Consider the following 27,971-nt stretch of genomic DNA (forward strand, 5'->3'; position numbering starts at 1 on the left):
CAAATGTGCTGGCAAGCATCCAGAGCACAGGGTGTAGATGAGGTGGGCCCCAAGGACACTCACTGTAAGTGCCTGTTGGTGATGTCTGGGAAGCCTGTGGCTCTGGCCCCCGAGGGCGAGCGGCAGAGTGCCAGAACGTAGGCACGGAGCGTCGCGATCCTCTCTACTCGGAATTTGGTTTCGATTAAGTCCAGGTGTGTTCCTACCACCAACACCACTGCGTTTGGGGCCTTGGCCTGAGGGAGAGAGAGAGAATCCTACTGCTGAGCACCACCTCCGGTGTGTCAGACAAGGATGGGAACAGCTCTGCAGTGCACACAGGCCTGTCACTGTGGCAGTGTGAGCTCCTCTCTCTGCAAACCCCTGAGGCCCTGAAGTGTGCTAGAGGGCGTTGTCAGCTTCCCATTCTCTGAGATGCCACAAACTAACGAATGAGGGTTTTGTGGAATCGCCTCCCACCCAGGAGCTGCTGGTGTGCTCAGAGCTCTGGCCCATGGGGGACGGATTTCTGACCCCTTCCGACATCTTGTTAGCAGAGAGGCAGTGGGTCTGTCTTCATGACATCATTGCTTTTCACCTAGGGAGGTGAGTCCTGCTCCCGTTTCAGATGCCAGAGTGGGGTTCTTAAATTTAAGGTAAACCAGAAAAGTATGAGGGCATTAACAGCCATCAGGCGTAGTAGGATTTTTTGCTTTTTGGGGTTAAGTAATATGTTCTTTTAACTTCAAGACAACTCTTGACAAGAGTTACACAGGGCAGTTATTGCTACTATAATTAATAGTAGTTCCAAAAGCCAAGTCAACAAGTTCTTTGTGACTCATACAAGGTCCCAAAGCACGAACCTTCCTTCTGTACGTTGTGATGGGTAAAGGGGAGAGTCCAACACTTCCTGATACTCTCACCCTCCTTCTAGTGGACAGATTCTTTTCTGGAGACCTTTTGAGGCACACACATCTCCGCAGACAAAAGCAAGCATGAGGCACACTGCTCATCTCCTGATGGTGGACAGCCACGTGGATGGATGCAATTCTGTGATGGTTTATTTCATGGGTCAACCTGGCCTGCCTACAACGCCCAGTCATTTGGGCAAACACTGGTCTAGTTGCTGTGATGAAGTAGTCACATGTGATTAAATTAGTTGGCCGTCAGTAAAGCAGATTACCCTCCATGCGGGGGTGGGCCTCATCCAGCCAGGTGAAGACCTGAAGAGCAAAAAGGGAGTTCCCCTAGGGTGTACTGTCTCCAGACTATAAATGACATCTTGACAGAGGTACTTCACTCTTCTTATCACCCGATCTACATATTTTGGGACATAAGACTAAGGAATCTCTAGCCTGTTGCCTGACCTACGTATTTTAGACTTACAAGCACCCCACAATCACGTAAGCCAAATTAAATCTTGCTCTGACTCTCTTTATATATGTGTGTGTATGAATATACATATTGTCTCTCTATCTGGTTCTCTAGAGAACCCCGATTAAGACAGTCTTCATGAAGCAAAGCCGAATCTGAATCTCAGATATAGGCTGAGTCCCTAAGTCAGCTTCAGGATCAGCTAAGGCCTGGTACGACTTTAAGTGCTTCACTGTGGAAACAGAGCAGGACCTATGCCTTCGGGGCCCTCTGTAAATGCCTCCTCAGAATGAAAAGAGATTTTTCCTAACATAATTTATTTTTTCTCAGTAAAGGGGAATGAGTCAGAGAAGTGGCCTGGCCCCCTGATGCTCTGAGTTCTGAGAGCTGAAGTGCTCTGGTGTTTCCTCACCTCAATGTTCAACAGCCAGAACTGGAGGCTGGCCACAGCTTCCTCGCCCAGCGCCAGGTTCCACACCACCACGTACAAGGCCTTGTCCGTGAAGAAGCACTGGTTGACCGTGGCCATGCTGGCTGGGCCACCAATGTCCCAGACGTTGAACTCCACAGACTCAACCTACTTGAGCAACAAGAACAGCAACAGTGAGGCATTTAAAAAAACCAGCTTTTAATACATCCAGTAGAGATAACGGCTATATTCTGACTCTCTACTTGGGGGCCTAAAAATATATGATAGTAGAAAAGCTTCACAGGTCTTGTGATTTCTCTCAGGGATAGTACTCAAAGGGAGCGAAGGGGGCCAGCTGCTCAGAGGCAGAGTTCTAGAAGTTTCTATCCACTGCTCACAGAGCAGCAGTGTGGCCAGCCCTAGACGTTTTTCTGAATCTGAGGAACATCCGAGGGCACTGCTCAAGAAAGACAGCAGACATCCTGCTGGAGGAAGCGCCCCAGCCTCACGTCACCCTCACTCTCGGGGACTCAGGCTCCTCCTTGGTCTGAGCAGGTCCCCAGCTTGTGTGGGTCAGAGAATGCCACCCACCAAGGATGCCGGGAAACTTCCTGGATGTGAGAATCAAACAAAAGATTAGCTGTTGGGCTGCCGGGAAAGGCTGTGTAAACTGTGGTTTCTGTATCATTTTATGAGGTAAGAATCTGGCCTGAGGAGCCAAGGCTGCAGTTTTCTGTAGGACAAAGTCTTTTCCACGATGCTGAGTTTTGGCGTCTGAGACACAGTGTGCTAACCTGCTTTTGTGTAAAGACGAGAACGAACAGCTGTTCTGAAGTGGCTGAAGGCCAGCCACACAGAGTTATGGGGCAGAGAGTCCAGCTCTGTCAGCGTCCACCAGACCAGGGGGCTGTCCTCCAACTACAGAAGGAGAAACCTTAACCATGGCTAAAGGACAAGAGAAACATGAACTCAACCCTAGGCCCTGGACAAACATGTGCTATATAACAGCTGGAAGAAAGTCAGATCAAATGACTGTTTAAAAAACAAAGCAGGAGATAATTCAGAAGATTCTGGTTACATTACAGAACTTTTGGACGTGAATTAGCAGAGTCCACTCCTAGTGTGCTCTGGGGCACGCCTGGTAGGAAGGGGGAGAAGTGGTTTTGTCTGTTCTGGCCTAACAGGCAGGGCTCAGTTCTTTAGATGGGCAACTACTGTGCCGTGTGAGAATATACACTTGGCTTAAATGCCTAAGGGGTAACTGGGCAGCGGAAACGGTTAACGCACTTGGCCGCTAACCAAAAGGCTAGTGGTTCGAGTCCACCCAGAGGCACCTTGGAAGAAAGGGCTGGTGATCTAGTTCCAAAAATCAGCCATTTTGAAAACCTCTGGAGCACAGCTCTACTCTGACACAGATGGAGTTGCCATGACTTGGGGTCGGTTTGATGACAACTGGTCTGGATTTCCTTGATTTGAAAGGTGGTTTTATGTGAAGGACTCTGCAGGGAAATCCATCTGTAGCTGGCACTGTGGTGGGAGCTACTGGGAAAATCCTGCAAGAAATGGTCTCCAGGCTCCCTGGTTTCCCACAGTACAATGGCCTCCTGGCATCCAGGTCCCTGTGTGGCTGGGTGTGAACACAGGTGCTGGACAGAGGCAGGCAGCTTTCCTGTGTGCTCACGGCCCAACTCGCACAAAAAGCCGGCCTCTCCATGCTTGCTCAAGGGGCCAAAGTCTCGCCAAAACTCTACAGTGACTTTTCTCTCTTCCCAGGGCAAGAAAAATCCCATTTTCACTTGTCTGACCCTGAAATGGAAACCCTGGTGGCGTAGCGGTTAAGTGCTACAGCTGCTAACCAAGAGGTCGACAGTTCAAATCCACCAGGCGCTCCATGGAAACTCTATGGGGCAGTTCTACTCTGTCCTATAGGGTCACTATGAGTCAGAATTGACTTGACGGCAGTGGGTTTGGTAGGACCCTGAAATGGAAAACAGCATGACCAACAGTTCACCAAACAATGCGTTTTAAAGAGGGCTTAAAAACTTGATCTTCCCAAAATGTAGAGGGGAGCAGAGACAGGACAGGACTTCAGTTCAGGGGTGCTTTCTCGGCCTCCTTAGGGTGCTTGTGGGCTTCACTAGCAACAACGGTAATCATCAACCCCGCTGAGGGGCCCTAGCCCAGGCCACTTGAACCTGCATCTTTGGGGCAGGGCAGGCATTGCTATCATTAAAAGCTCCTCAGGGGAATCTAACCAACAGCCAAGGTTAAAAACCACTGGACTAGAGCCTCAATTTAACTGAAACAGAGAAGTGATGAGGTCACTGTAATGGATTGAATTGTGCCCTCCAAGAATATGTGTCAACTTGGTTAGGCCATGTGTGGTTGTCCTCCATTTTGTGATTCTGTGTATGTGTATAAGTCATAACCGCTGCCTGTGGTTAAAAAGGATTAGGGTGGGATGTAACACCCTCACTCAGGCCACATCCCTGATCCAGTATAAAAGGATTTTCCCTGGGGTGTGGCCCGCACCACCTTTTACCTCTCAGGAGAAAAGAGGAAAGGGAAGCAAGCAGAGAGTTGGGGACTTCATACCACTGTGAAAGCAGCGCCAGAAGCAAAGCACATCCTTTGGACCTGGGGTTCCTGCATCTGAGAAGCTCCCTGACCAGGGGATGATTGATGAGAAAAACCTTCCTCCAGAGCCAACAAAGAAAGCCTTCCCCTGGAGCTGATGCCTTGTTTTTGGACTTTTAGCCTACTTTACCATGAGGAAATAAACTTCTCTTTGTTAAAGCCATCCACTTGTGGTATTTCTGTTATAGCAGCACTAGATGACTAAGACAGTCACGCCAAGAAATTATTCACTGCCCTGAGCGGGTGCTGGTTTAGAACAGGGCCCAGGCCCTCTGGGAGACAGGCATCCTGGGACTCTGACCCCACTGAGAAAGCCCTATAGGAAGTCCTCCCACCCCCTCCCCAGGAACTCTGCACGCCGACCATCCTTGACCTTGGCTCTCGAGCCAGCCGGTCTCTGGAGCTCCCACTTGGTGGTTCTGATGGTGGCCTCGCCGTGCACCACCTGGGGGGCCCTCCCCGTCTGTAAGATCTCCAGGAGGGTGGACTTGCCCTGGCGCGGGGGACCCACAATGATCATCTTCATCAGCTTGCACCTCTCCGCCTTCCGCAGCTGAGCACGCAGGTAGGACAGCATTGCTTTGGGGCCTGCGCAGCAATCACAAAAGGGAGAGTCACAGCTGACAGCAGCGTGTCAGCAAGAATATGCTAACCCCTTTCAGGAACAAAAGCCTGCCATAAAGGAACACGTCCGATGTGTTCTAACAGAGAATGCTGGAGACTAATGGTCTGGTAGAGAGAAGGTGTGATACTAATTGCCCCAAGAGTGAAATCTAGAAGTCCAGAACCAAAAGCAAACATCCCGGCTGCCCAGGAGGTCAGAGAGTTTGACAACCTGGCCACTCTCCATACAACGGACCTCAGTTACTATCGCTCCACAGTAAGCTGTACAGCATTTCCCCAACACTGAAGCTGGAGTCGTGCTCTGCGGTCACTCTGGCTGGGCTGGAACTGCCTTTCCTAGGAGGTAACGCTGAGGAAACAAGGCTGCGGAAGCCCTACTGTTCTGGGTTAAATTGTGTCCCCACCAAATACCTGTGGATGTGATCCTATTTGGAAATAGAGGATTCTTTGTTAAGTTAATGTAATCACACTTGAGTAGGGTGGGTTCTAAATCTAGTCACTCCTGAGTTACAGAAAGAGCAGATTAGACGGAGAGCTAAGCCCATACGACGGTGGGGAGGGAAGGCAGATGCCACCTGAGGACCGGCTACAAGTCAAGGAACACCCCGGGCTACTGACTGGAGGGAATCTCCATGGCTGAGACCCTAGTCTGGACTTCTAGACTCCAGAACTGTGAGAAAGTAGATTTCTGTTCTTCAAAGCCATCTACCTGTGGCACCCGTGTTATGGCAGCACTGGGAAGTTAAAGTCACCTACCCTCTTTCTGGATCTCTGCAGGCACGTTGGTGATGTGCAGGTCCTCAACGTCCAGCTGCCAAAGGTTCCCCAGCTGCCCCAGCTCCTGAGGAAGCTCCCGGAGGCCAGGATTGCTGAGGGCACGCGCATGTACGCACACACACACACACAACACCCTGTCAGCCTCTACAGCTTGCGAGGGACAGAGACAGCCTGCACCCAAGCCCGACACCTTGGGCCTTGACTCAAGTGTTCCACTTTAATATGCAAGTCAAAGCCTTTCTTCCTGGGAAGTCAGAGGTAGAGATGGAAGCACCGTCTCCTGTGAATCCCCTGGGCTTCGAGCTGGGTCCCCCACCCAAGTTCCCTGTCTCCTGTACTTATGACATCGCGGTAAAGACTGCTGCTGCATCTTCTCGGAACGGCAGTGCAATCTGAATGACTGCGTACTTTCATCCAGCCTTGCCCTGTGTCAGCCTGGCAGTGCCGCCCACAGCAGCCACTCCATCCATGAGTGGGTGAGTAGCTGCATCGTTCGCCTCGTTACAGCCCCAGTGAAGTACAAAAATACCATGTTATCACTGGACCACTGCCCTGTCTTCCTCTCCTCCCACCTCCTTGGCCACATCTGGACCTGAAAACCCCACCACTGCTTCTCGTAAAAGAGGTTGCTTCTCCCTCCCGGCTCCTGTGTCTCCAGGCTGATGGGAGGGCGGGCTGCCCACTGGCCCTGAGGGTCACTGTGGCTTTTCTCAGTGCACTCACTTGCCCAGGTAGAGCTCTGATAAGTTTTTCAGCAGGCAAACCGATGGGGGGACCGCATCCAGGTGGTTGTCATTCAGACACAGGACTTCCAGAGATTCACTGAGGAAGGCCGGGAATTCCAGCACACAGCCTGCAGGGAGATGGCACAGCCAGTGGTACATTTAAAGTGATTCCGGGCCATCATCACATGAAGGTGAGGTGGTGTATAAATTGGTGCAACCTTGGGAGGGCATTCTGGCAAAGCTATCACCAAGCTGGCAATTCCAATTGTAGGAAATCATCCTGCAGACACCCTTGTGCATGTGGCAAAGATGTGAAGACAAGGACTTCAGTGTCACAATGTCTGCAGTAGCTGGGACAGAGGAAAGCCTACACGTCTATCCACGGGGACTGGTGAAATGAATAATGGGATAATATGTGGGGCAGTGGTTAAGAGCTTGGGTGTTAACCAAGAGGTTGGCAGTTTGAATCTACCAGCTGCTCCTTGGAAACTCTGTGGTCCTGCTCTGTCCCATAGGGTTGCTATGAGTTGGAATCAACTTGATAGCAATGGTTTCTTTTGGTTTGGTGTAACTTTTAGAAAGAATGGACCGGGTGTACATGTAAGGAGATGGGAGTGATACCCAAGAGCTATTGGTGAATTACAAAAGCCAGGTGCAGAATCAGGTGTGAGAAGACTTATTTGTGTGCCAGAAAGGGTGTGTACATGCGTGTGCACACAAACCCCACATATGCACATCCATGTACGTATGCTATAGATGTGTATACACATGCCGTGAACGGATGTGGATGGTTCAGTGGTAGGATTCTCACCTTCCACGAGGTTTGATTCCTAGTCAATGCACCTCGTGGGCGGCCATTAGCAGTGTGTCAGTGGGATGTGCGTGCTGCCATGATGCTGAACAGGTTTCAGCGGAGCTTCCAGACTAAGACGGACTAGGAAGAAGGGCCTGGAAATCTACTTCACAACAGTCTGATCCACAGCTGATCATGGGGGATGGGACAGGCCAGGCAGCTGTTTGCCCTCGTGCATAAGGTCACCTTGAGTTGTGGGCCATCCCGACGTCAGCTAATGACAACGACGTAATGTACGTATATAATACACAGACATGAGTGCCATCAGAGACACACCTGAAGTTGCCCTAGTTGTCTCTGGGGAAGGGAACTGCTTCGGTGCTACCCAAAAACATGGTTTTCCTATGTCCTTGTATGACTTTTTCAATTCAAAGAAGCTAGTGGATTAAAAAAAGAACACGGGCTAAGTTGTTATGCTTCCCAAAATGGCATTCTCTGAGAAACCTGCCACTTTTTAGCATTTCAGCGACTTCATTAATGAGGCTAATTTGATGTTACCATTAAATCCAAATCACATCTGCTGTTTCCACGGACCCGGGAGCATCTGAGTTGAAAACGAATGCGGCTGAGAGCCTTGGAAACACACCCTGATGGAAATTATGGGCTTGGATTTCAGCAGAATCTCTGAAATGCCTTTATCCTTCTGAGGCAGAGGGAGTGGGGCAGGACAGCGTGCCCCCACAGGTCCCTCTCAGCCTGGAGAATTTGAGATAAACCGATGGCCTCAAAGCCCTCTCTCCTGGCTCCCACTGCCAGAAGCGAAAGATAGAGAAGCTGGGTTCTTTTTTGGGGCTGAGGCGATGTTCCCTTGCCCTTGATCACGACTTCCTCCTGAGCTCTGGCTTTTCTCCACAGATGTAGCTGCCGTATCAATGGTAATGGGGTAACCTGGCCTCAGAGAATGTTCCGGGAGAGACGATAACAGAATACCAAAAGCGGCTCCTGGAAAACCTGCCAGCTAGCTGCAATGTGGATGGAACCCATTGCAATGGCCCCCGTAGAGACAAAGCTGCCACGGACTTCTAAAGACGGCTTTGTGCTACAGCTCGTTCCACTGAAAATGTTCAAAAAGGTGGATTGTTTTTTTCTTCTTCAATGAAAAGGGATGATCAGCTTTAGCCTATCCTGATTCATGCGTGCATTAAAGAACAAGAAAGGCTTCTTTTCTTCCCAGAGAACACATTCTGGACACCTGGCTCTGTGCTTTCCAATTTTAAAGTTTCGCCTGAGTGTTTATTAAGCTTCTTTAAGTTAAGGGTGGGGGGAATACAGACCGGCTGCTGCAAACAGAGGCAGCACCTGTCATAGGGCCCTGGCCCAGGGTGGAAAAATGATGAGAACCTGGGCTGCAGAACACAGCGCGAGGTATTTATGAACTGCAATTATTTATTCATAAGTTATTTATGACTGCTGGTCTGAATTTTACCGTAAAAACAGCCATCCAAATTATTTTTGGACGTTCCCACTGCATAAACACGACTACTTGAATGTACGTGAATTTACCTGGAATCTCATTATCCATCTGCAAACAAGTTATCTTTCATAGATAATTCCTTACCCGAGGGCCACAGCCTGGCGAGAATAACCCTACGGAGGGGAACGGTTCACAACACGCCCCTTCTTTTGGTTCGGGTGTGAGCCTCAACTTTCTAAATTTTCAAAATCAAGAGGCCTTTGTCATCTGCCAAAGCCAAGATCCTCTCTGCCAGGGAACCTTCCAAGAGGTGTGGCCTCTCAGCCCAGCTCCGCAGACATGCTCCAGCGGGCCACCGCCAAAGCCAATGTTCCTATTGCGTATTTCATTGGGCACGTTTGACCTTCCTCTCTGGCAGTTTCATGAGGCTAGACAGGCCTTCTCCCAGCAGCGGCTGGTGGCAGTGAGTGGTGGCCCCCTCCTCACGTCCTTCTCCCTGATCCTGGGAAGGCCTCAGCATTCTAAACCTGACATGCATTTCTAGTTGGCCCAAATGAAGGAGCTCAGCCCATCCCTGCTGGACGCATGGCCTGGGTCCATACTTGGCTCCTCCTTCCATACCCATCTTCCCATTCTGGCATCAATAAGAAGGAAGTGTTTATTTCTCCTTCCCTCCAAGTGAAATCCTTATGTCTGGACTCAATTTCTAAAGTCCTAGGGCCCTTCATTTTAAATACCATCATTTATGAAATCAATAATTGCAGTCCCCTATTCGTGTGGTTAAAGACCTTTTCATTTGTCTCTTGGCCGTCTGAACTTCCTCCTCTATGAACTGTTTATACCCGTTACCAGCTTTTCCTACCGGAGTATCTTTTTTTAAAAAATCAATTTGTTAGAATTCTTTGTGTATTAAGGCCTTAAGCCAATTTGTGTTGCAACCATTTGTGTTGCAAATATCTCTTCTTAGTCTGTTTGCACTATGACTTTGTTTATGATGTCTTTTACTGAACAAAAGGTTTAAATTTCTACAAACCCAAGTGTTTCTTTTTTTTTCTGGTGATTTCTGGATTCCCCAGCTAGCTTAAAAAGGTCCTCCCCGCCCTCCAATTATACAGGCAGTCCCCAGGTTAAGACTTACAGTCAAATTAGACTGCCCTTCAACGTTACGTAAATCTGCCCTCACTTTGAAACAACTGAACCCCTGCTGGCAAAAAATTCTTCATTAAAATCACCTTCGCTTGCTGCACAACAGCTTTTAAATCATTGAAAAGGCTTTGACTTGCACCAAAAAAACTAACCATTTGCCATCAACTCACAGTGACCCCACAGGACAGAGCAGAACTGCCTCATAGGGTTTCCAAGGAGCAGCTGGTGGATTTGAACCGCCAACCTTTTTTGGTTAGCAGCCAAGCTCTTAACCTCTGTGCCACGGGTTCCTTCTTGCACTAGAACCAAAAAACCAAACCCATTGCTGTTGGGTTGGTCCTGACACATAGCAACCCTATGGGACAGGGTAGAATTGCCCCATAGGGTTTCCAAGGAGCAGCTGGTGGATTCGAACCACTGACCTCTTGGTTAGCAGCCAGAAGTTTAATCACTGTGCCACCAGGGCCACTTCTTGCACTACAAAACCAAAAGCCAAACCCGTTGCTGTCAATTCCGATTCATAGCGACTCTAGAGGACAGAGCTGAACTGCTCTGTAGAGTTTCCAAGGAGCGCCTAGAGGATTCGAACTACTAACCTTTTGGTTAGCAGCCACAGCACTTAACTGCTACGCCACCAGGGTTCCTCTTGCACTAAAGTAATGTTAAATAAGAACTGTATGCACCTGTTACCAACTTAGAAATTCGACTTAAAGACACAGTTAGGAATGGATCTCGTTCATAACCCGGGGACTGTCTGTACACACATTCTCTGACATGTTATTCTTTTCTTTTTATGTTACATTTAAACCTGCTATCCACACGCCAATTTTTTTAACTGATGTAGAGGGTCTACCATTGTTTTTTCCCCCTTCCAGCTGAATAGGTAACTATACTAAAATTACGTATTTAAAAACAATAAAACATTCTTTTATCAATATACTGAAATGCCCCCTTTGTCATATAGTGTTGTTAGCTGCCATCGAGTTGGCCCTGACTCACGGCGACCCCATGCACAATGGAATGAAACACTGCCCAGTCTCGTGCCTTCCCCATGATCAGTTGTAGATTGGACCGTCACGACCCATAGAGTTTTCACTGGCTGATTTTCAGAAGTGGGTCTCCAGGCTTTTCTTCCTAGTCTGTCTCAGTCTAGAAGCTCTGTTAAACTTGTTCAGCTTCACCGCAACACATAAGCTCCACCGACAGACAGGTGGTGACTGCGCTTGAGGTGCACTGGCCACGAGTCAAACCCGGGTGTTTTGCCTGGAAGGTGAGAATTCTACCACTGAACCACCCATGTCCCATGTATATTACATTCCTGTATTTACTCAGGCCTATTTTTGGACTCCTTTTCTGTTTCACTGATAACGTATTACTTTTCAATCATATGTAAACATACATACTCGTATGTGCCTGATACATATGTACATTATATGTAGACACACATGGTTTGATTAAAAAGTGCAACAGGTGGGCAGACTGGTTCACCTCCTGCACACGCGTTGTGGCCTCTATGGCATTTCTTATCCCCACTTCACACCACCTTCACTGACAGAGCACTTGCCAACACAGATCAGGCAAAGAAGAAAGCTTCATCACATTGAAAATGACCTTACTATTGATTCCTGTCTTATGTGGCAGCATCCTGTGCATGTAGCTGGCTTTTCAGGTTAAAAAGGAGGGCTGGTTGTTTGTTTAATGTGAGGGAGAGGCTCACGCATTCCCTCGTACCTCATAGAAAATAACAAACAAGGACTTCTTTTTCCTAGAAACCTAACTTATTCTCCACTAAATGGCCTTGTTGTGTGACCACTAGGAAAGTCCTATTTCTGCTGAGTTTGGGGAAAGACCACAAGCCCTCCAGAACCTCAGCCCAGCCAGCATGGCCTCCCATGGTGTGGCAGTAAGGACATAAACGTGCCTGCCCCACTGGCCCCAGTGGTGCAGATCCTCAGACCTTGGGCAAGTCAGTCAACCCAGAGCTTCAGCTTCCTCATCTGCAAAATGGGATACCTCACGCCGTGAGGATTAAAGAAAGGCTCTACCATGTGTCCAATATCTTGGCCAGTACTTGGCACACAGCAGGGCCGCCACACATGATAGCCAATAGAATCATCGGACTCCAAACAGGAGGCGGAGAGTCAGGGTACCTGCGGGCTACATGTCTGACATGAGCTCAGGTTCTCAGTCAAACATGGCCATCTCTGGCATTCCAATGGGGCAAAGAAGGAGAAAGCCCAGTGCTAAGGACGATTCCCCATTTGGCAAGGTAGGAAATAAGCCTACCCACCTGTCTCATCTCCCGACACCAACGTACCTGTCTCAGTCCCTGAACGCTGGCGGCCTCTGGTGGTGAAAAAGGAAATACGCTTTGTTTTAAGTCCATCTTCACTTCTGTAGGGAAAATTTGGAAAAGTCAAAAATTGAGCAAAGCACAAAAACATTACTATTTTGGCTGAGATGCTATAATGCTAAACCATCCAGAGAAAATTCAGTCAGCTGGCTGTCTGGGCCTCCCACAGCTTACTGGGAAGTGTGGACAGCCACTGTCTCTAATTGCATCTTTGTGCTCTGAAAGTCCTCAGAGAAGATACTCTAACGTTGGCACCGGCAGCAGTTCCCATTCTCGAACTTTTCCACCTCAGGCAGGTGTAAGCATCCCCACGCCTGGCAGAACGCATGTTCCCACAGCTGTCACTTTTCGTTGCTCACAGACGGAAGTTTCCTCTGGGGCAGAAGTTCCAAATGACTCAGGGTGGCTGGTCTCCAGGGACCCAAGGACCAACTGGGCTCTTCCCCATCTTTTCACCTTCAAGTGGGAGACTTTGAAGGCTCACTTTTAGGTATTTTATTCAATCTATGTACATTTTTGTTAGGGACTGGAAAAAACTGGACAGAACTGTAGTTCAGGCAGAAGTTAGAAAGGAGACTCGATAGGAGTCTGTAAGAATGAGGAGAGGAAGGACCTCCCCCTCCTCCCCCAGGGTCTACGCTGGGTCACAGACGTTTTAGGACTTGCAGGATAAAGAAAGCCTCTGCTTACTTTCCAAGTTGGTTTCTGGAGAGATCCAGGGTTTTGAGCTGCCTGCAGGTCCACTTATCCTGAGGTGGAAGTGCCCCCAGCTGGTTTCCCTGTAGCCTCAAGAACATCAGGGCCTGAAAGAGACAGTGAGCCAAGGGTGCCATCAGGTACAAAAGGAGGAAAACTGAAAAGAAAGGCCTGTGTGCTGACGAAGCGCAGCCACAACTATTACAACAGACTCACCTTTACAAAGACTCCAACAGTCTGGGGTTCGGTAGTTTTCTTTTTTTTTTCTAAATTTTATTTAGTTTGCTGTCATTGTTGAGAATATACACAGCAAAACATACACCAATTCCACAGTTTCTACAGGTACCATTTAGTGACATTGATCACATTCTTCGAGTTGTACAACCACTCTCACCCTCCTTTTCTGAGTCGTTTCTCCGCCATTAACGTAAACTCACGGCCCCCAATTAATAGTTTAATACTCAAAAAATTATATAAAACAAACCAGACAGGACAGTTAATTTACAGAAGATGTTAATTTTCCCCTCAAAATTGACGAGGGGTAATTTTTCTATAAAGGAGACCAAGTACTTCTCAGTTTTAAGGATTCTTAAGTGTGATGATCACTCATGGGCCTCTGTTGGGAACAGGGGATGACTGAGTGTCCCAGGGGACACAGTGTCACCAACTGGGGGCGCAGTACGAAGCTGGGTGCCCCCCAGCCTCCCTGGGTGAGGGCAGACCAGGATAACTCCCCCACCTGTGTCTGCTCGCCCTCCGCTGGCCAATGCAGACACTGCAGGGCAGCTGAGCCTGAGGCCCCCGGGAGTGGCCAGGGGAGCTGTGACCACTCTTTACCACAGGAACCACCTCTGCCACCCAGTGCTTTGGGCAGGTGAGCCTCTGTGATCTGGAGCCATGGGGATGACCAGGCCCTGGGGGCAGCAAGTGCTGCCAAGGCTCTACCCTCGGACTTCCAGCATGTTTTACTTTAACGAGAGTACCGGGGACACAGGTAATGCTTTCTTAATGACTCGGGTGTTGCCGTGACAACTGAGGTGGCCTCAGGGGGGCTAACAGACTGTACTGCCCACAGTGCCTCCATGTGGCCTCTGCCTCCTACCTGGGTGAAAGGGGTTGACAGCCACCCCTCACCATGTGATGCAGCCCCTGAAACCCGTGGTGACACCTTTAGGCAGCACATCAATACATTTTTATGGAGGCCCTGCCATGCACCAGGCCCTTCTCCCTGGAGGAAGAGAACACCAGCCAACACTTCATGCCCACACAGTGGAGCAGAGAGGCCCAGGGCGAGGGTCTTCCTCCCCCCGTTTGTTGCTTCTGGCTGTGTGGATGTCAGGATACCTCGTCTGCCAGTTGTAGGTGAGATAAGCGAGAATAGCCTTAGAAAGGGACGTCGGGGGGCTCTCCCTCACGGACGGGGCTCAGAGCGGCACACGTGACTTACAGCTTTTACTGTGGGGCTGGGGCTGCTGCTCCCCACTGAGACGGGATAGTAGAGGTGGCAGAACTGGGGACCAGAGACTCTTCAGAAGAAAAGCCTGGAAATCTACTTGTGAAAAATCAGGCACTGAAAACCTGACAGAGCACAGTTCTACCCTAATACTCAGGGCTGCTATGAGTCAGAATCGACTTGGTGGCAAAGGATTCCAAAGGAGTCAGCTGTTTTGGAAGTAAACTCAGGAAAGGGCCTTTTCTGAGAACCTGGAGCCCACCCCCAGCTTGGACTTCTTTTTCACTTAGGTTGTTTGCAGGCTGGCTCTGGTTCCCCCACTCAAATGGGAACCCCTTAAGGCAGAACATGGGTTGTCTCCATCACTGGGAGCTCAGGGCCAGCCAGAGCAGGGGCCTGCCAGGTGTTTGCTGAAGGCACCAGAGCAACCCCCAGCAGGGCCCCGTGGTGGACACATGGGCTGCCCAGGCAGCCTGGTGAGGCCCACAGCACAAGCCTCAGCCTGCACACCCTGTGCAGCCCAGGGGCTCCCTGCAAGGCTAGAGCTGCTTCCTCAAAGGCAGCAAGGCCCCTTCAACAGGTATGTTCTCAGCGGGAGGGACCATCGAGGCACAGTCATCTGGACAACATCGGGCAGGTACACTGCAAAGGGAGCAGGTGTGGGCAGGATGTGGCACTACCAGTCTGCAGGTACACTAAAGGCCCCACATTACAGGGTTCCCTTGGCCGCAGGCACTGGGGGGGCTGGCCTTAGTGGGCTCATGCAGAAGCCAAGAAGAGACCCAGCAGGAGACAGCAGGACAAGGGGGCTGCGGGGCTTGGCTTACATTTTTCCACATTACAGAAATGCCTGGGGATAAAATTCCATAATCCCACCACCCTGGCATAGCTGTCCTCATCTGCACATTTCCTCCTGATCTCTGCTGGTAACCACGCACATTGTGACAGTTGAAATCACTGCACGGCACAGGTTTTAGTCTCCTGGTAGCGGACATCGCATTACAGCCCTTTCTTCTGTGTCTCGGGAATGTGTGGAGGTCAGTAAAGAGAGTTTACTCACAAATGCTGAAAATCAGAGGGCAAGTGCTAGGAAACTTACATCAAGCTGGAAAAGCCCCAGGGGAACTTCTTTTAGTGCGTTTTCTGAAAAATCCACATCCTTGAGATGATTTTTCCAAAAAATAGCCATTTTGTCTGGCAGAAACTCCAGGGCATTTCTGGACGTTTTACAACATTTCTAGGTGTTTGATGAGAAAGAGAATGAGACGTGAATTAGCTCTTTACGTGCAGTGGTGCCTATAAGGGTGTTTCCAAATGTGACGTAAAAAGATAAAACCATTAAGAAAAGGTTCTGTAACAAGTATCACTTAATGTTAATTAACAGCCCCGGGCTGGCACAACCAGTTAAGGCGTTTTGCTACTAACTGAAAAGGTTGGAGTTCGAGTCCACCCAAAGATGCTTCAGAAGAAAGGCCTACCGATCTACTTCTGAAAGATCACAGCCGTCAAAAACCCCACGGAGCACAGTTCTACCCTGGCACACGTGGGCTCGCCATGAGTTGGAATCGACTCCACGGCAATTGGTTTAGTTCCTTTTTTAAAGAGTCTAGAACTCTCATTGTGCCACCTCCCCACCCCTCTCTGAAGAAGGGATGGGCACGGAGTTTCCTGAGGGGAGACCAAGGCAGCCCATAGCCCTGTTCCTTCATTCCAGAACGTCCGGCCCATTATGTTTGGATAGAACAGAACAATTTAGGGCCTTGCTCTAGAGAGAAGCCGGTTCTCCAGACACAGGTGGTCAAACCATGTTAAGACTAGTGTTGAAGAATTTCCTGGTTCAGAACGATCAGCAATAAAACACAAATATTGCTGACGTTGCCCCATTTGTTTTAACAACAAAATTCTCAAAAAACAACAAAAACACACAAACAAACAAGCTCCTATTTAATTGGCAGTGCTACGAATGCAGATGACTTCTTTTTCTTTTCCTTATTCTTCTCTCACAGCTGTCCTGAAAGAACTGAGCCTGCCTGTTTTGGAGAGAACTCATCCTGTGCTAGCCATGCAATCTGTACCTGCGGGAAGTCCGGTGGACGCTTCACGTGTGAGATCCGGGGCCCAGGGCCAGGCTTTCCACCAACTTACCTGCCCGGGACACTGAGCGTCGCTAGATGCCAAGTGATGGCTGCTTATCTACGCCACAACAATCCCGTCACCCCGCACGGCTGCCGTGACGGTTCATTTCATGGGTCAACCTGGCTGGGCTATGGCGCCCAGCTGTTTGGGCCAACAGCAGTCTCAGTGTTTGTATGAAGCACTTACATGTGATTAAGTCAGCTGGCCTCAAGTAAAGCAGATGATCCTCCCTAGTGGGGGTGGGCCTTGGCCCATCGGTTAAAGGCCTCAAGAGCCAAAACGGGGTTTCTTAGTGTATGTTCTGCCTCCAGACTACAAATCAGACATTTTCCCAGAACTCTCTCTCTTCACTCTTTCGTCACCTGACCTAGGGATTTCGGGACACAAGTCTGCAGCAGGCTCCAGCCTGTCACCTGACCTATGGATTTCGGACTTGCCACCCCTCTACAATCCCAAGAGCCAGTCTCTTAAAACAAATCTCTCTCTCTATATATATCTCACTGGTTCTGTTTCTCTAGAGAACCCTGACTAAGACAGCTGCGGAAGTGCTGACGTTAGACAAACATCCAAAGGTGCTCTGTGAGGTGAAGGTGGCCCGCAGGGGGGGCTGTGGTTCACAGGACTTTTGGAGTGGTACTTTTTTACTAACCAAAGGGCAGGCCCAGGGGTCTGGAAACGCTTTCAGGTTGTTTCTGGAGACATTCAGAAAAGTGAGTGACTTGAAGGAATGAAGGAAAAGTGCAGGGAGTTCTGTCAATTTATTGTCAGATACATCCAGTTCCTGTAGTTTCCGCAAACCAATCCAGTTAGTGGCTAGGAAAAAAAAAAGGATAAAATGGTTAAAAAAAATAGTCCTATCAAGAGGAAAACGACAAATTAACCCAGGCTACTGGTGATAAAATGTACCATTTTCTTCCTCAAATAGTTTTTCTAAATAATTTTTTGAAGCTGTCAGTTTCTGAAGTTTGGAGAGGTGCAAAAATCCCGGAGGGAGGTGGAACAGCTTATTACCGGAAATGTCGATTTCCAGGAGCCTGTGGGAGGGGAAGATGGAAGTCAGGTCATCAGAACCAAGAAGCAAAGCACACTTTTTAAAACTTTCTCTATAAACAAGGAAGCATCATTTTTTTTCCCTCCCCTCATAAGGCTAAACAGTGTGCAGTGAAAACGTAGCACCTCTGTTTTATTCATTTGGTTAACAGTTACTGTGTGCTGTGCAGATAATCAATTCAGCAAGAATGAAGCAATAGACAGCATCTCTTTGGTGGGCCCTAGTCTCGTTGACCAGTAGAGATTAAAAACCTTCTCTTGTATATGATGGGATCCCTGGGTGGTGCAACTGAAAAATGAGGGGTTCAAATCCACCCAGAGGTATCTTGGAAGAAAGGCCTGGCAATCTACTTCTGAAAAGTCAGCTACTGAGAACCCTGTGGAGCACATTCTACTCTGACACAGAGAGGGCCGCCGTGAGCCAGAATCGAATCAACGGCAGTATGTGAGTGATAGCAAAATCAGGGGTGTCCTAAAGGCTGCTGTGGTTAACCTTTTGGAACAAGGGAGCCCATCCATCCGGCCCAGGTAAGAGACTCCTGCTCGGATGGTGACAGCTCTTTAAGTTTTTGGTGCAAATGTCTTTCTTATTCTTGCTTGTAGGGTCCATGGGTTACTGCTGATCCCAAGCTCTTTCCAATACTCCCCGCTCTTTCTTCACTCAGAGCCTGAATGTTTGAAATCAGCTTAAATCCTTTATGGAACAAGGCTTTGCATGCATGTGTCATACATAAATCAAGGAGGGAAAGGTCTCTCCCCTTCCTGTGCATCCTTGGGCCTCATACCGAGGTCTCTGCCCTAGGCCTCCTGAAAAGGAGACAGGAGTGCCCACACTGTCTGCTGCTGCTCCTAGCCCTTTCTCTGCGCCTTCCCACTCTGTCCCTTTCCCCCTGAGGTGGAGCACAAGCTGGGGCCTTGGCCTGCCTGTCCACCCCTCCCCCTTCACCCCAGCTCAGCAGCTTCCGGCCGCCCTCCTCTGACTCCCGTGTGCAGACCCAGACCCGGCATCTCAGGCAAAGCTAGTTCCACTCTGCTGCCAATGAGCAACCTGGGGCCAGAGAAGCATCTCCCCAGACCTTTGTGTTCCTCTGAAAAGGAGGCAGGAAGCTGGTTCCCAAGAGCTCATGCACAGAGAGGCATGCAGAACTTCCCTCCCTAATTATAGGCAGGACATTTGTTTCCAAAACCACAAAATGCCATCAGGGAGCACAGGCTGGAGGATAGGGTCACACAGGGCACAGACAGCTGATCACAGGACACGCACCTGGAGCAGATGATCTCATCCGAGGACTGCACGCCCGGCAGCTCCCCCAGGTGGTTGTCAGCCAGGTTCAGCTTCCGGAGGTTGATGAGCCCCCACGGGATGACTGAGGGGAGGGAAGCCAGGCAGTTTGCAGAAAGGTCCAGCTCTGTGATCTGGCAGGAGATGTCTATCAGCCAATCCAGGTCCACCCAGGGCAGCTTGAGATGGGACCATTTCACACGAAGGGCCTGGGGGGTTGGGGAAAGAGAAAAGCACACACTGACCTGAGCCCAGGGCCAAGGCCTATTTGGAATAAGGGAATACTTTATCCTAATAACAGTCTCTCTGCCCATCACAGCTGGAGTTCCAAGAGGTTGGGGGCCATGTCCATCTGTTCTCCTACACCTGCCGCAGGGGCTGGCACAGAGGAGGTCCCTATTCCCCCCGCACCTGTCTTGCAGGTCATCTCTGCAAGGCTCCAGCACCTTACCCCCAGTCTGTACAGGGAGCCCAGCGTTGCCCCCATCTGAGCTGACATCAGCGGTACAGAGGGGGCCCCCGGAGCTCGGGAAAATGTAACAACGCAGCAGAGACTGGGGGAAAGACACCAACAGCCAGCGGTGGGGTAGTTTTCCCCTCAAAGTTGGCAGTGGCAGATGGTCTTTCTGATCTGGCCACTAGGTGGGGCTGTGTGTACTGTCTTCATCTTAGCTAAGCCACCTCCACCTTTGAAAGGCGGGTTTATACTCTTCTCAGGGCTCTGGCCTTTGAACCAACGGGAGGAGAGACTCTGTCTTACTCTTTGTCTATCTCTGCCTATCTTACCATGGTCTGGATGAAGAGGGACAGGTGATAGTGTCCTGGATTTAGGGTCAAGAGAATAGAGTTTTAGTCTCGACTAGTCTTTTTTTTTTCTTTCCCCAACAACTCTGTTGCTCTGGGCTTGTTTTGTTGTTTTTACTGTTATTCTCCTGCAATTTTTTATTTTGAAATGTTTCAAAACTGCAGAAAAGCTGGACTAGTGCCCAATGAGTATCCATATATCCTTCACCTAGATCTACCAACTGTTAATACGTGACGACATTTGCCTTTTCTACTTCTCTCTGCACAGCACACAAAATTGTGCTTTAGATGAAGGCTTATGGAGCAAATTAGTTTCTCATTGAACAGTTAATACACATATTGTTTTGTGACACTGGTTGCCAACCTTGCAATATGTCAACACTCTCTCCTTCTCGACCTTGGGTTCCCCATTTCCTTTTGTCCAGCTTTCCTGTCCCCTCCTTCCTTCTCGTCCTTGCCCCGGGGCTGGTGTGACCATTTAGTCTCATATACATGGTTGAATTACGTGTATTATTGCTTGTTTCATGGGCCTGTCTAATCTTTGGTGCAAGGGTGAACTTCAGGAACAACTTCAGTACTGAGTTAAAAGGGTGTCTGGGGGTCATACTTCGAGGTTTCTCCAGTCTCTGTCAGATGAGTAAGTCTAGTCTTTTTTTGTGAGTTAGAACCTTGTTCTACATCTTTCTCAAGCTCTATCCGGGACCCTCTATTGTGATCCCTGTCAGGGCAGCTGGTGGTGGTAGCCGAGCACCATCTAGTTGTACTGGACTCGGTCTGGTGGAGGCTGTGGTAGCTGTGGTCCATTATTCATTTGGACTAGTCTTTCCGTGTGTCTTTAGTTTTCTTCATTTTCCATTTTCCCAGATGGGGTGGGGCCGGTAGAGTATCTTAGATGGCTGCTCACAAGCTTTTAAGACCCCGGACGCTACTCACCAAAGTAGGATGTAGAACACTTTCTTAACATAACATAAACTATATTATGCCAGTTGAGCTAGATGTTCTCCAAGATTGTGGTCCCCAGCTCTCAGCCCAGTAATTCGGTTCCTCAGGGAGTGTGGATGTATCTATGACTTTGCCTTGGCCAAGTTGTGCTAACTTCCCCAGTACTGTGAAACATGCTCACTTTTTATTTTTTGCTGAATCATTCGAAAATAAATTACAGACATTATGACACTTCGCTCCTAAGTAAGTCAGCATGTATCTCTGAAGCACAAGAGTATCTTCTTACATAACAATCATGTAATTATAATTTGCAAGAAATGTAACTTGGATACACTGTCAAACCCACAATCTACGTTCAAATATTCCCAATCACCCCAGAAAAGTCTTTCATCACTATTCTGTGCCCTGGTACAGGATCCAGTCAAGAACCACACATTGCATTCAGTTGTCATGTCTCTTCTTTTCTTTAATCTAGAAGAGTCCTTGTACCTTTTTACATCTTTTTCGACATTTCCATTTTTAAAGTCAGCCCAGTTATCTTGTAGAATATCCTACAATCTGAATTTACTCAATTGTTTCCTAAAGTTTAAATTCAAGTTAAATACTTTTGGCAAAAATCCCACAGAGACAATGTTGAGTCCTTCCTATTTTATTCCACACCAAGGCATCTGATGTCAGGTTATTCCATCAATGGTGATGCAAAGTTTCACCACTTGGTTAAGGTGATGTCTGTCAGAGCTCTCCTTTGTAAAAGGTGCATTTTATTGTTTGTCATTAAAAAGCACCCTGTGGGTGATATTCTAAGATCAGGTGACAATCCTGTTTCCAACACTGTTTCATCCAGTGGTTTTAGTATCCATCATTGCTGTTCCCAGCCTGAATCAATGTGATTGCAAAGTGGTGAGTTTTCTAAAACTATCATTCCTTCTACACCTAACCCAGTGCCACTGAGTTGATTCCAACTCATAGCGACCCTATAGGATAGAGCAGAACTGCTCCATAGGGTTTTCAAGGAACACCTGCTGGATTTGAAATGCCGACCTTTTGGCTACTAAGCTGAACTCTTAACCACTACTCCACCAGGGTTTTTCTACACCTATTACTTGGAATTCTCTTCTACAGAAGAGCTTCTCCTCTCCCTTTTTAAGTATCACAATGGACTCAAACTCTTTATTTATTCAAACTACTATAATTCATTATTATTCCTTTTGATGCACAAGTGGTCCCCAACTTGGTCAGTGGGAGTTTCATCAACCTGGCTCCTGAGTTCCTTTGATATATCTCTATCAGTAGCTGGGTACTTCCTTACTTCTTGGCAAAACAAAATGTTCCAGCTTCCTCTTGTGCTTTTCAAGACCCAGTCCTGGCATTAGCCCTGAATTCCTTTAGTGGGAAATGGTATTTAGAAACCAAGATCTGGGTATTAGGTGTGCTCATTGTCATGGGGTGTCATTGCTTTTAGGGCTATTCATCAGACATAGCTATATATGTATACAGAGTGCATTCTGATACCTCTAATTCAAATCCAGCCGCACAGGGTTCTTCCCAACCTTCCTATAATTCTTAACTGCATCATCCCGTACCTTGTAATTGTTGTTTTTAATCTGTTAAATAAGTGGTTTGGACCTGATGATGTCTGGTAACTCTGGACCCAGAGTTCTTTTGGGCTTATGGTCTAGCGAAGGACAGTGGCCTCCCCTTGGGCCAAGGGGAAGATGGCCTTGGGTAGCCTTGGGGGAAGCACAAGAGAGTCAATCAAAGAACCTGTGAGACAAAGGTTGCCATGTGAATCTTTTCAATGCCAAGTCTCTTCCTGGGCTCTCTGAGATCCACCTAGGTCCATGGGGCCCAGGGCCAGACAGCTGGACACTAAGCCAGGAGTCCATAATTCAACCTGACTCTCTCCACTCACCCTGCGTGGCCATTGGGGTTATTAACGAACTGAAACGGCAGCCAAAAGCAAGATGAAAAGAAGGCTTGTTTTGGTTTTGATTTTAAACAACAAATCCTAGGTGTTTGTTGAAAGTCTTATAAATAAAATTCTGTACAGCCATCAGAAATTAACAACACAACACAAAGGAATCAAAATGTCACTGTTATACAAGCCAATTATGGTATAAATGAACTAGATGTGTTCTGGGGCGCTGGCTGCCCCTAAAGATCAGCTTAGGTGCTGCTGCTGTACCTGCAATGGTTATCCCCCTCCTGGCACCTCCTCAGTGTCCTCTGAGCCCAGAGCTACAGCTTGATCAGCATAAGAACAGGGGCTGTGTTCTGCTTAAGTAATTCCCTGCAAGGCCTTGGGTGAGTCAGCCATGGAGGGGAATACCTTCTTCGGCTCTGTCCAGCTTAACTCCTCTCTTATATTAAAGCTCCCCTGACTTCTGCCATGGGGACTCAGCCTCATCTTTTCCACTACAGCGTCCCCCAGCCCCAGAACTCGACTGCCTCCGGTTCAGGGCCCTGTCCTACTGCCTTCTAAGCCCTACGTCGTGCCTAGCACTAAATAAATGCATGTGTTGAAGAAAATCAAGCCACTGAGACCTGTAATCCACCCATTCTGTACACCTTTAACCAACATTGGTCATCTTAAAACAGCAAGATCTCTCAAAACTCCTTAAACCCCGCCCCCTGCTTTCAGCCAAACATCTAAACTCCTACCCCCAGCAGCCCCACACCTCTGCCACCTGCCTCCAATCCAGCATTCCAACTTTGTCTCTCTCTTCCCTCAAGTGCAGTTGATCTGGCCAGGTCCCACCTCCTGCAGAGACACCTCTGCATTTCTGTTGGCTTATGGGTTAAAAACCATTCTAGGGAAAGAAACTGAGGGATGGGAATCATTCCTGAAGTGGGGGATTCAAGGCCAAGGAGAAAGTTCCAATTAAAATACAGAATTCATGAACGAACCAGGGGGCTCATACGAAGGTTGTGGGGGCCAGGCGGGTGTGGCATTGTGTTGTGACTGGCAGGTTGCCCAGGTTGCTCTGGGGCTGCAGATGCTTCCTATGGGATGTGGGTTGTTACAGCTAAGACTGGAGGACACTCTGGTATTGAGCCTGTGGCTGAGAGAGCTTTTGCAAGAGCTGACCCCTAACTGCTGGCTTCCTTTTTTTTTTTAAATTATTATTATTTTATTGTTGTAAAAATATAGATAACAGAACATCTGCCAATTCAACATCTTTCACACGTACAAGTCAGTGACACCAATTACATCAATCATGGTGTGTAATCATCACCTACATCCATTGCCAAATTTTCCATCACCATAAACAGAAACTCAGTGTTTCCTAAATAATGAGTCCCCCTTGCCCCCTCCCTTCTGCCCCTACCCATTGCCATCAAGTTGATTCTGACTCATAGGGGCCCTACAGGACAGACCAGAACTGCCCATAGAGTTTCCAAGGAGCGTCTGGGAGATTCGAACTGCTGACCTTCTGGTTCGCAGTCATAGCTCTTAACCACTGTGGCACTAGGGTTTCCCCTCCTACCCCTGGTAACCATTATTTAACTTTGATCTCTAGATGGCAGAGGTCTCTGGGTGGTACAGACAGCTTGTGCTCAACTATTCACCTAAAGGTTGGCAGTTCAAACCCACTCAGGGTTACTGGAGAAGAAATGCCTGGAGGTCTGCTTCCCCCAAAACTACAGCCACTCAGAGCCTGACACACAGTCCACACGCAGCAGTACTCAAGAACAAGTTGCTGAATGTGCAGACGTAAGGTAAGCAAGGTGGCACATCTGCTCTATAACTGAGGATGGTAACAAGCGCCCTAGTTGGTAGAGGAGAGTCTGCGGTGAGGAAGGTGCTCCCTGAACCAGGGCTTGCAGGATTAGTAGGATTTATACAGGCGGAGTAGGGCTATGAGTTACAGGGGGAGGAAACTGAAAGAGGGTGCAGAGGCTGGAGGGGCTTTGTTTCCCCTCAGTGGTAGTCACAGGGCAGAGTGCAAAGATATGGCATGGCAGACGGAACCAAGCTCAGGGAGCCAGGGGCTATCTATGGAAAATACTGCCTCTGGCAATTAGTCTTAAATTGCTGAATGATCTCTCACAGCTGGTGATGGAAACAGCGATGGCCAACAGAAACTGCTCATGAGTGCCCCTCCTCAAGTGGCGCCCAGGGCATGTGCCCTATCTGCACTACCTTAGTTACACCTCTGCAGGGAGTTTATGGTTCCAAGGGGAGAGGTCTGTGCATGCACAGGAACGTGTAACTTGTGCATCTGGCTGCCCTAACGCAATGGCTTCTTGATCTTCGTGGACGGTGAGAATGTGACGGCAACCACTCAGCGAGAAAGAAGAGTTGTGGGGAAACCTTGTGTGCTTCTTCTGGGGGAAGTGTTTTATCAGAAGAAAACCAGAAATATAAGTGGCTGTGTGTGGCACCAACTTCCCTAGATACGAGGAGGAAGCAGATGGCTCAAGCTCCTAGAACTGAGCTCTGTCTAGGTCTTCCACCCACCTGAGTTTCTTCAGGGTTGGAGTTTGATGAACTCAGGCCCTAGGAGAAGTAGTAGAAAGCAGAAGTCTGGAAACATCATGATTAGACCCTCAGATTATAGACATGTTTGTAAAATGATTTCTGGGCTGGATGGAAGTTGAAAAATTTGTTAAGATTTATACCTGGTCTTGGGTTGGAATTGACTCAATGGCAACGTGTTTATGGGTTGGGTTAGTTTGAAAGCTTTCATTTACAAAAATTATTTTCTTTTTTGTGCACAAAGATTAAGGGTGCCCAAGTGTTTACAAAGAGGCAGAGAGAAAGGAAGAAGAACGCACAATTACAAGAGCCAAAAGTCAGTATACTTGACGTCTAAACCTAGCCCAGTGAGCCCTGAAGCCCTCATTACTTACTTTTGCTTCATCCGGGAAGAATCACAGTAAACAATATTCTTAGGGAGAGAAGCCAGCAATTGTATAATTAAATCCATGAGTGATGAATTGCAAAATCAGAGACAGCTGGTCACAGAGACCCCATCAGCTCAACAGCGCAGTGGCTAAGTCACACCCATTCTGGGGTAAGCAGATGGAGAATGTGCTCATGTCTGTCTTCAAGTTCCACCCCATTAAACTTTAGGCCAATAAAAGGAAGTACTACTCTCCCCAGAAAGCACAGTGGGAGGCTTAGGAAACCTGTGCTTCTCAGCCTTCGTAGTAAGGTCGTTTCAAGAATATCTAAGGGCAACTGGTTCATTACAGTTGTTTCATTACAGAGGCCCTGGTGGATCAGTGGTTAAGAGCTTGGCTGCTAGCCAAAGGTCAGCAGTTTGACTCCACTAGCCACTCCTTAGAAACTATGGGGCAGTTCTACTCTGTCCTATAGGGTCGCTATGAGTCAGAATTGACCGGATGGCTATGGGTTTGTTTTTTTTTTTTTTTAAAGGGTTTTGCTTTGTTTTATGTGTCTATTATTATTGTGTGTGCTTTCCACATGCTGACTTAGTAGTCAAGTCTGGCTGGGGTCACTGTGAACTCCCGCCTCCCACTCTCACCAGGGTCTGCAACAACTCCGGCAAGCCTCCACCATCCTCAGACAAGATCACCCTCCCACTCTCTCCTACCGCTGCCCCCATCATCTTCCCTCCTTCTCAAACTCCCGGCCTCTTCCTTCCCCCTTCCTGCCCTTTGTAAATAAAGAAGAAGAAAAAAGATGCCTATTAGAGATCAGGAGATCACAAATATAATACAAAGGAAGGAAAATGACAGTAAAACCAGTCACTGAACTAGGAAAAAGCCTGTGAGGACTCTATGGTGTAAAAGAAGAATTTCACGAAGGACTTGAGAACACTGAAGCAAGTAAGGGAAGGAAGCCATCAGGAAAAGGGACTGCCACCCTTCCTTCCAGTTTATAAAATTATGGAATCAGGAAGAGAGAAAAAAGAAATCAGTCCTGACAAAACATTCCTGCTAAAAATATTGTAACTAATAGAACTAGTACTGGTTAACTACTAGTATAATTTAAAACAACAAATGGCCACACTAAATGTCCATCATAGATGAATGGATAAACAAAGCGTGGCACACACGCACAAAGGAAATACTACACAGCTATAAAGAGAAATGAAGTCCTGATACATGCTACCACATGGATGAGCCTTGAAAACATCATGCTGAGTGAAATAAGTCACTCACAAAAGGACAAATATTGTATGACCCCACGTAGTTTTTTTTATATGAAATACCTAGAACAGGTAAATGTGGAGAGACCAAAGTTGCTTAGTGGTTACCACGGATGAGTGAGAGGGAGGGGGAAAGGGCAAGTCATCGCTTGGAGCACATGGGGCTTCTAGTTAATGGTGGTGGAAAAATCTACAAACAGTGGTGACGGCTGTACAACATGGTGAATGAACATAATCAATGTCACTGAATTGTACCCATAAAATATGTAGAAATGGCAAATGTTTTGTTATATATAGTCATTGCAATAAAAAAAATGGAAACACTGCCATAAAGACCAGACAAATGAGAAATGTAAACACAAAAATGACTTACAAGACGAACGTTAGATGGTGTATTATAATGTGACAGGTAAGTCATGTGAATGCTGCTGCAAAAACAAGGCTGGGCACGTTAACAGTCAAAACGTAAGGACAGGTTGCATACAAGGCGAACACTCAAAACCCGGACTCTGTAGGTGGAAAAGCTAGAAGTCAAGCTGTGATTGGATGGTTAACAACTTCCTGGCAACTCTTTGCAAGGCACACAAAGTACTTTCACACCCATTTTTTCAAGTGACCCCCATAGTAACTCTGGTTTTGCTCTGTGGGTTTGGGCACAATTTGTCCATAAAGAACCTCAGAGAGATCAGTTTAAAGGTGATAGAACCAGGGCTGTGATTCAGATGCTGGGGCTCAATCTCGTTCCCTTCCTCTGCACCACCATGTTTAGACAGACATGGAAAAGGTGACAGAGAAGTTCAAAGGCATTTGGAGAGATGACCAAGGCACCCAGATGATGACACTAGGCACTGAACCAACAGCAACCAAAAACATACTCTTTTAAATAGTATTTGGGTAGCAGAGAAAAACCAATACACAACAGATTTTTTAGAACCACAAAAACATCACAACTCTGATCGCCATCACTACAAAAAAAAAAAAAAAAAAAAACGTGATACACAATAAACCAGACCCATTCTTCTTTGGAAAGTTAAAATAAAGCAAGAAAATGAAAATAATTAGACTAAGAATAGAAAAGCCAAGATGATATAAAAACAACAAAGTTGATATATAAAACCAGTTTGAGGGTCTTTGAAAAAAATAACAAAATTGATCATCAATCAACTAAATTAAAAAAATAGGAAGCTTATAACAAATA

The 27,971-nt window shown here is 47.8% G+C and overlaps 1 protein-coding gene across 4 annotated transcripts in view; it reads right to left on the reverse strand.

Moving 5' to 3' along the window:
• LRRK1 (leucine rich repeat kinase 1) overlaps positions 1-27,971 on the reverse strand; it is a 161,037-nt gene that overhangs the window by 55,326 nt on the left and 77,740 nt on the right. For all 4 annotated transcript variants that reach the window (XM_010593871.3, XM_064296241.1, XM_023553070.2 and 1 more), the window contains exons 7-17: positions 18,891-19,117; positions 17,483-17,610; positions 17,226-17,389; positions 15,540-15,677; positions 12,982-13,094; positions 12,256-12,332; positions 6,524-6,653; positions 5,780-5,892; positions 4,773-4,987; positions 1,766-1,930; positions 64-236 (exon numbers count right to left, since the gene is read on the reverse strand). In XM_010593871.3, coding sequence (XP_010592173.1) covers positions 64-236; positions 1,766-1,930; positions 4,773-4,987; positions 5,780-5,892; positions 6,524-6,653; positions 12,256-12,332; positions 12,982-13,094; positions 15,540-15,677; positions 17,226-17,389; positions 17,483-17,610; positions 18,891-19,117 — 1,643 coding nt within the window. The remainder of the gene's footprint in view (positions 1-63; positions 237-1,765; positions 1,931-4,772; positions 4,988-5,779; positions 5,893-6,523; positions 6,654-12,255; positions 12,333-12,981; positions 13,095-15,539; positions 15,678-17,225; positions 17,390-17,482; positions 17,611-18,890; positions 19,118-27,971) is intronic.

Source organism: Loxodonta africana, chromosome 13 (genome assembly GCF_030014295.1).
Source record: "Loxodonta africana isolate mLoxAfr1 chromosome 13, mLoxAfr1.hap2, whole genome shotgun sequence".
NCBI classification, from domain to species: domain Eukaryota; kingdom Metazoa; phylum Chordata; class Mammalia; order Proboscidea; family Elephantidae; genus Loxodonta; species Loxodonta africana.